Source organism: Daldinia decipiens (assembly GCF_022478715.1).
Source record: "Daldinia decipiens strain CBS 113046 unplaced genomic scaffold F4813scaffold_32, whole genome shotgun sequence".
NCBI classification, from domain to species: Eukaryota; Fungi; Ascomycota; class Sordariomycetes; order Xylariales; family Hypoxylaceae; genus Daldinia; species Daldinia decipiens.
In genome coordinates, this window is record NW_026054575.1 from 94,920 (window position 1) to 103,492 (window position 8,573).

At 48.6% G+C, this 8,573-nt stretch overlaps 2 protein-coding genes across 2 annotated transcripts; both read right to left on the reverse strand.

Annotated features, from left to right (window-relative positions):
• Positions 1-470: 470 nt before the first annotated feature.
• On the reverse strand, positions 471-1,577 carry F4813DRAFT_382238 (inositol phospholipid synthesis and fat-storage-inducing TM-domain-containing protein; the record flags this gene model as incomplete). Its single annotated transcript, XM_049245776.1, has 2 exons — positions 471-572; positions 657-1,577. The coding sequence occupies 2 exons, from the start codon at positions 1,575-1,577 to the stop codon at positions 471-473; spliced, it is 1,023 nt and encodes a 340-aa protein (XP_049097002.1).
• Positions 1,578-1,933: 356 nt separating this feature from the next.
• Positions 1,934-5,461, reverse strand: F4813DRAFT_368383 (glycoside hydrolase family 55 protein). The gene has a single exon (XM_049244304.1). It carries the CDS (start codon positions 5,140-5,142, stop codon positions 2,395-2,397), a length of 2,748 nt encoding a protein of 915 aa, XP_049097003.1. The 5' UTR covers positions 5,143-5,461; the 3' UTR covers positions 1,934-2,394.
• Between the last annotated feature and the right edge of the window lie 3,112 nt (positions 5,462-8,573).

An 8,573-nucleotide genomic window follows, 5' to 3' on the forward strand; every position in this document is an offset into this window, starting at 1 on the left:
TAACAAACCCGGCGCTTGGGAATAATACTAATGGACTAGAGGTAGCAGTTGGTGGATTCGAACTTCCTGACTACGCTGGACTCTTCGGGATCAATGCCGAGCAGAGCACCTTGGACGAAGAAGATGAGGAGGGAACACCATTATCATTACCGCGGCGAGAAGAGGGCGAAGAGGAGGCGGGGAGAGGGAAAGAAAGTGTAAAAGTATAAGAAGCATTCGTTAGTTATAGGATCTTATCATACCTATCATACCATATCAATTATCTTTAACTTAATCCAGGGTAATTTAGTATAGGTACCGTAGGTATGTTAGTCTATATGTCATCTCAAAATAGCATTAGCCCGCCGCCATGGATAGTTGTCCCGGGCTTCAAAATATAATACTCTATTATCTTCAACTCGTAATTCATCGCCATGCTATGCGAACCGCCACCCACGCATACGTAAACTCCCCAGTCCCTCCTCCGCAAGTTATATCCCAGGTAACCCGACGAGCGCCCTCAACCCCGGTATCCACCGCGGGAGTATGTATACGGGGTAGATGCCCATGGCAGCAACCAACAGTCCAGTCAACTGTCGTAAAGAGTCAGCAAGCAAGCAAGCAAGCAAGCACATCCGTAACGCCAAGTCCGCAAAGAGAAACGGGATAAAACTAACCTTCTCGGGCCACGTGTGAAAGTAGATAGCGGTCATAAGCAACATCCACAAGCAAGCCGCCACAACCCCCAGCACAAACCTCCCCCCAAACCCCAGCACCCCCTCGTCCGCAACCGGCTCCGCGCTCTCCGCCTCGACGCTCGCGCCCTTCACCGCGCTATCAGCCATAATAACACACCTCTCCTCGCGGCCCCCCGCGAACCCCGCGCGATACACAACCCAGCCCACCTCCTGCAGCAGGAAGAAGCTCCCCAGCACAAGCAGAAACACATGCCCGCTAATGTCATGGCCGCCGCTCCACCGGCCCCCCGCGGCCTTACACGCCACCGCCGTGAACGCCTCCGCCTTATCAGCCGAGCCCTCGGCCACCGCCTCCCGCGCGACCTCGCACTTGCCGCCCGTGAACCGGAACCCCCTGTCGATGATAGCCGGGCCGAAGCACCACTGCGTGACGAGCACCCACCACGCCGTGACTAGCGCCCACCTGCCCGCCGCGCGTATTCTCCTTCTCTGCGCCCCGAGCGCCGGGTGCGTTAGCACAAAAGTCGCGAACGCGGCGCTGATCCACGCCCACCCGCGCTTGACGAAAAGCGTGTTGAACACGTTATCCTTGCGCGCGAAGTAACTCGGTGCCGCGCTGGCCACGTGTGAGTGTCCCGTCGGGTCGTATGGCGAGGCCCTGGTCTGCGGGCTGATGATTGAGAATACGGTGCCGAACGTGAGGAGTGTCGGGTACACGAGCAGCACCAGGGTTTCGAGAGGCGTCGGTAGGAACGGCGAGGTGCGTTTCGAAGGAGGGGGATACGTCGGTCTACCCGCGGTATCGTCCGGTAACGATGAAAACCCTGTTGCTTTGCTACCGGCGGCCATGTTGGCTTGTTGTCGTGATCTTAGCGAAGAAGTGATGTTGTTATCGGTCATGATAGTTGGGAGGGTATAACATTGGCGTTGGCAAAGCTTTGTTGGTACGTGTCAACTATTGAGGAAATGAATCGAAGTAGATGAGAACATGCGCTTTTGAGTACAATGAGAATACCTAACACACAATGAACCACTCAGATCGAAGAGTGTTATTTTCTTGGTGAAGGGTGAAAGAAAGTTGCATCCGATGACGTTTATTACATATTACCTAGGTACCTATGTACCTAGGTATATTATACGTTTATTAAGAAGTACCAAGTACCTACCTAGGTAGGCACAATTCCAAATTCTTACTAGCGTTCCAGGCTCCACAATGTGGGCAATTGCTTAAGGGGCTCTACATCACTTGCGAGACTGTCATAAAAGTACGTGAACAATAAAATCAATATTTGGTATTCATGAATGCAGAGCAATTAGCAACTCAGGGTCCTATTGACCGTCACTTGCTCTCCCCGAGATACTGATAATCTCACGGGCACCAAGTACTAAGTGGTATCTCGAAATGGATCCTATCAATCATCTGAACTCCGGCCATCCTCATGGACTGGCTACCTTGATATCCTTTCCTGCCTACTCCGAATCAAGTGAAAATCTGACTATTTAAATGCCACTGGGGCCACAAGAGAAGCGAACATATAGGACTAGGGACGTTGAATGTAGGTCTTCGTCAAAATCACCCGAATAGACATCCCTGCTCATCTCAAGAATTTTTCACATGCGCTGTCTTGGACGCGCAACCACTTGAGGTTACGGTGGTCGTTCTGGTTGCGGTGCTCGTTGAAAAGCTCCGAGTAGTATCACTCCTAGGAGCCGTACTTCACGGTGCCTGGGAGCATACTCCCGGCGCTGTCACTGTTTGGGTGACAACAATCGTGACAGCAGAGTTATCTCCACCAGCACCACCACTTGGGGTCTCCGACGGGATTGGTAGAGCGGTCGTGGATTCTACCGCTGTTGTCGCGGTACTCGCATCCACACCAGGCTGAACGTAGCTACCTGCAGGTGTGGATACTGGAGTAGCCGTAGCCTGAGTCTCGGTGGCGACAGCAGATGAACTGCTACCTGAAGGACCGGAACCAGAGCCTGACGTTGGGAAAACTGTTTCAGTGCCGGATGGGACTATTTCTGAGGCTGACGTCGAAGTTTGGGCGGGAGCCGTAGTTGAGTCCTCTCCGGAACCGCTCGGTTCCGGCTGGTTTCCTGATACGGCACTGACTTCGAACTTAGCGATAGCGGCACAGAAGTTGTTTCTGTTGTCCTTGTCAAGAGCAACCGATTTGCCGTCGACGGTAATCATGTTCACCGAGGCCTTGGTGCTAATACCAAGGAGGTGGACTCCAGTAGAGTCCTCGATGCTGATCATGTTATCCTGGCAGTTTTGTTTGTCTACGCATTTTTGGTCATAGTTGTCGAAGAAGCTGTACAGACCAGCGCCATAGATATATACCGACGACGAGTTCGTGACGCGAAGACCCCAAGTGCGAGCACATGTTTTCGAAGAGCCGTCACAGGACTTCGAAAAGTCCGGATCGAAAAAGCCTTCGAGAACTGTGGTGCCGTCCGGGGCCTGGGGGTTACCCTGAAAGTAGGCCGTTTCGGATTGAGCCACTCCGATGAAAACGTTCTGAGCGTTGGAGACCTGATAGTTGTATAGGATGCTGTGCTCTGAAGCCGTACCCCAAAACCATACTGGCTTCTGCGACTCGATGAGCACACCACGACCATTGAAAATGTTGATCTGATTATGGTCCTCGAGATCGAGCTCGTGGTCAGCAACCCAGAACCAGCAGTTTTCGATGTAGGCCGAGGCTGTCTGTGTGACATGGAGCATCATGAAAGCGCCCATACATTCGGGGTTGGCAGTCGTCGTGACATTCTCGTTCTTGGTACACTTATCGGACTGCAACTCAGTCCCAGCAGTCCCACCAACACGGAAATGCACATCCCACATGCCGGCAGCGCCGTTTTCGGAGCCAGCCAGGTTCCACTGCATGAGAATAGCACCAGGAAGAGATCCCTTTGTTTCTATGATGAGGTCGGACATCTCAACATTACCAATGTCACCAGCCTCGCCAACCTGGAAGACAGGTACCGGTTTATTCTGGTCGGCGAATTTGGTGCCTGTAGCCATCAGAAGGGGCCACATCTCTCCGGTAATCTTGATGTTCTTGGGGATCTTGACCGTGTCAGAGATTAGGTATGCGCCGTGGTCGAAATAGATGATATCTCCTTCCTTAGCACCATCGAAAACCTTTTGAATTGCAGCAGTATCGTCGGTTGTGCCGTCACCCTTGGCCCCAGCTGACTTTACACTGACAAAACTGCTAGACGAGACAGTCTCATACTGAGGTTTGACGCGTGTGAAGATTTTTCCATCCTTATTTAGAAGAGCCTCAGGCTTAAGAACACTTTGTTTGTTGGTCTGAACAGCCTTTCCAGTCGTGCCGGTGTATTGGCGACCCTGGGCAAATCCAACAATCTTCTGGTTTCCTTCAAGCACGGTAGTGTTATCTTTTGCGTACTTGATAGCGGTAGGAACGGACTCGGTCATGTCTACGTTGTCCAGGATGAGGGTATTATTGGTGTCCGGAAGATCGGTCTTGTAGAGGGTACTGATACCGACTTCGACGTTCGAGATCTTACTATCAACGAGGAGCAACGATCCAACTTTGATGGGATCAACACCGTCACTGGTCATGTCAATACCAAGCTTTCCGCCGTTGATCGTCACATCTTGCATTAACCAGAGCCAATTCCATATCATGTGAATAGCCGTGTTGCAGTTGTTGAACGTCATGTTCCGAGAGGTGTACTGCTGACTGCCGATGTCAGCCCCGATGCCTCCACCGTTGAATGTAAGATCAGCCATGAAGCCACCAGATCCATTCTCAATGTACAGTCCCTTCTGCAAGTTCTCTTCGCTGGTATCAGGGTTCATCTCAAAGACGATATTCTGCAAGCTAGTGGCCTGGGCGACTTGCCAATGAATACCGGCACCCTTGTTGAGCGGCATATCCTTGATGTCGATGATGAAGTTGCGGACTTGGCGGAAGAAGTTGTTCTGGTTGATATACCAATTCGCGGCTGGATCGACGTTGTAATCGTAAGGGTTAGCGTCGATAACGGCTATGCCATCAAAGTTCGCGGTTGCTTTAAGTGTTGGGATATCGAGCGCATCACCGACGAACTGGGTATAATAGGACTGAATGATTGGCTTGCTCACTGAGTAGACACCAGGGGGAAAGTAGAGAAGGGCCGGGGTAGTGGTTCGGGAATCACAGTGCATGATGCATCGATTCTGTCCATCCTGGACAGCCTTGTTGATGGCGTCGGTGTCATCAGTTGTGCCATCTCCCTTAGCACCGTAATCCTTGACGTTGCGGAAAACCTTGTAGTCGGGTTGCCCGAATGCTGCCACGCCCTGACGTTTGATGTCGGCAACCCAGTAGTTGGAGGCGGCATTGCCTACCTGTAGTTCGACCGTTGCCGACGGGCCAGCCACCGCAACATCGGAAAACAGGCGGGCAGCCAAGAAAGAAACAGTAAGGAACTTTGAAAGTCCCATGTTGATGGCAGTACCAGCGATGCCTATGTGGAATTTTAGACTCTTTCCACGCTTAAGGGCCAATATCGACAGTTCTATCCAAGATTAGTGGTTGCTCCTCTAGGGAGGTTGCTTGCGCAATAGAATAAATGAAAGTAATAAAAGAAAGTAATAAAGTTATGAATGTGCACACAAAGGAAAACCAAGATGCTGGCTATTAATATGTACGTAATGGGATAAATTTCAAGTCAGAAAAGTTGGTAGGAAAGTAGAGCAAAAGAGCGAGAGTTTAAGTAGGCAGCCTCGTATCTGCAAATAACCTTGGACTCTTGGCTTGACTCCTCGGGTGGTGAGTAGCTAATGACTGTGTTCTCGTAAATCGAGCGATGGTGAACAATAGCGATTGTTCATGAATGGGCTGGGGTTGGACAGACAAGAGAACGTGATAGGGTAAGGCTTTGTGCAGGATAACGAAGAAGTGAATTGGAGGCAATGTGTTTTGTGTGCCAAACAAAAGGGTGCAATAAAGATGAGATTCAATCAAAGACTTACCAGTAAAGATAAACACTGTTGGCGTTTGTTGGCGTTTGTTGGCGAACTCTGTCTAGTCAATAGGATCAATGAACCTGCCTTGACCTATCCAAGGTCAGGAATAGAATAATTAGGGTCTTTGGACTTGGTTAATAATGAACGACTGAATGAACGACTTTGGCGAAAAGGATCGTAGGAGAAAAGAGAAAGGAGTGCCGAAAAAAGGAATCGAGAAATGAAGAATAGGATATGACTGAGATGACTGAGAGAAGAAAGGGTGATAGGAAATGAAGGGTTGTTGAGAGGGGATTACAAAGTCACTGACAAGGCACAGGCGCTGAGCAACCAAAAAGGGTAAATATTTGACGCACGCATGCATTTATACGTACTTGCCTTACCTAGGTGACTGGGTGACTACTGAAGGAGTTGCCATCTGTATTGTCATGAGGTATGTTAGGTACCTACCTACCCTGCCTACTTGCTTGCTTGCCTGCTAAACCTCCTAACCTACCTAGCTTAGTGTAACTATATCAATCCAAGACCCCATGTCGAGGACCCCGGGACGCAGTTACCTGCACGCGCATGATTCTCCTTCAGCCGTGAGATTTGATCCAATTGCCGCATGGTCTTGTGGTCCAATGAAATTCAGTATGCATTCCCGATTTAGCAAGCACTGGCTAGCAGCTCCTGCATCTTGCGTTTTCTTTTTCTATGTTTTTAGGGTCCTTTTTATGTACTTAGGTAGTTAACCTTAGGTACCTAAACTAGGTACCTAGGCCACTATTTCTGTAGGTTCCTACAATTTATTCTCAACACTCTTACAGTGCTTCTATCAAGATCATCATAGGGAAGATAAACCCTTGTCATTGCAATCATGTTGCTTACCAGTGCCCACATCAGGCGTTGTTGATCCATTCTATGCCAAGCCAAAGAACGCGTCTAAGGCATAGGTCCTCAAATTAGACATTCGAGACCTAGGCTAGACTTTGGGATCTTGACAGGGCCTCAGCAGCCATAGAAATTGCTCGTGAACCCTGTCCAGTATGACGCGGCGAGTGGACAATACAGATCAATGCCCAAGGCGAATTTACGTTAGAATCCGAACACGATAGGAATTGCATACATTGCGGCGAAAGAAACACAAGTTCGGGGAAAGGGGTAATAAATTTAATAGGAGGCTAGGTACAGAGGACCCCAATGCGATGACCTCCGACATGTTAGATTTAAATATCAGATACCTAGGTACCTATTTTAAGTACCAATCTATAGTAAATCGATAGATAGAATGCTGCAGCTGCTGAAATCTTCAACGTCAAACATGTACAAATCAGATTACCTATCATAATGTCCGCATCACGTCATAGGTAGTAGGTTACGGTCGTTCCTGCATATCGATGCCCTTGGCGATCCGCCCTAAGATTGCTTCAATTGTGGCCTATCATAGTTCAATTGAGACACCCAGTCCTTCGGTCAGCTAGGCCGATACGTAGGTACCTTTTATAACAACACAGGATTTCCAGATATCCATGTATTTTCCAGTCATAAGGGCCACAAATTTCTTGTTTGTATTTCTATCAGATTCCTTTATCGAATGAAAACATAATAGGATAAAAGCAAGCGACTCGGTTAGCGTATTAGCGTATCTAAATACCGTTGGCAGATGGAGTACAAAGCCTTTAGGTTAGGCGTTTCAGACGCGAACCACGGCGGCTATTGCTATCGATAGGACATTAAAAGCTTTTAAGACTGCAAACTTCCGGCAAACGGGAGGATCGACTGGTCCATAGCTGTTCTATGTTTATGTAAGTAGGTGCTTAAGGTAACTTCAATGTTCTTCCTTCCTTGTCCCTGTACTTACACTACGTCTTATCCATGTAAGCGTTAGGTACACGACGGCGATCCTCGAAAACATATTATGTTAGGTACATAGGACCGTTGGATGAGATCGTTCCTCGAGTCCAAATTTTGGTGTAACGATACGATAACAGCTGTTACTCGATCTACCAGGGATAAATATCATGTAAAATTCCTACTTGATTTTATGTTTGTACGTTTGTGTATGTGCATGTACGGCAGGGATCGAGCCACTCATTCTGGGCGTAATACTTGCGTATGCCGTGGATGCGTCAGGATTAGGGTCACATAACGCTGTATGCAATATGCTTGACACGCTGAGCTGCTACACCTGTTCAACATTGCTTCTATAAACCCATCGTTGAGCAATCTCTTTGTTCAAGTTAGGGGAAGGGGACGACAAAGAAACTTTCTGATCTGGGCAGCACACCCAGCGAATCAATATCATCGTACCAGTGCCGCGTGAAACAACGCCATTGCACAATCAAAATTACGGTCCTCATTCGATCAATCGGCTCAGCTTATACGGATTACGCCTTTCGCTTTTGCTTCTCCACTTCTCCACATGCGGCATTACTTACCTTTCAGCCTAATTCATCATTCAGCCATTCACAGCCAACCATAGGCCAGCATGTTTCGAAACATGTCGACAATGGATCTTTCTAGCAAGCCCCTGAGCCAGGGTTATAACAAGAATTAGGGGTCTGTGTTTCATCGCCCCTGGGAAGTTCGGATCGTGGGGTCGCCCTTACCTATGAAGTTCGTGCCCCCCACCTGCTTCTATTTTAGAGCTCCGTCGGAGCCGGAGCGGTTAGACAGACGGGATTAAACTCTTTTCTTCAGCGCTTACCTTAAGTACCTAGGTACTACATTCTTCGGAAAATTCATTCATTCTATTTCTACCTTAGCGGCTCAAGTTGACTTGATATACATAAGCCACGGTTTCATATAGCTATGCCGGCACATTGGAATAACGACCAGTTAGTTGTATTCCGTATAACTACCTGTTATTTAATATTCACAGACCTTTTTTTAGTTTGTTTCCCACTCTTCGTTTCGAACAGAGT

What these genes read in the sequence shown, in the direction of transcription:
- F4813DRAFT_368383 (XM_049244304.1), bottom strand. Translation starts at nt 5,142, where the DNA reads ATGGGACTTTCAAAGTTCCTTACTGTTTCTTTCTTGGCTGCCCGCCTG.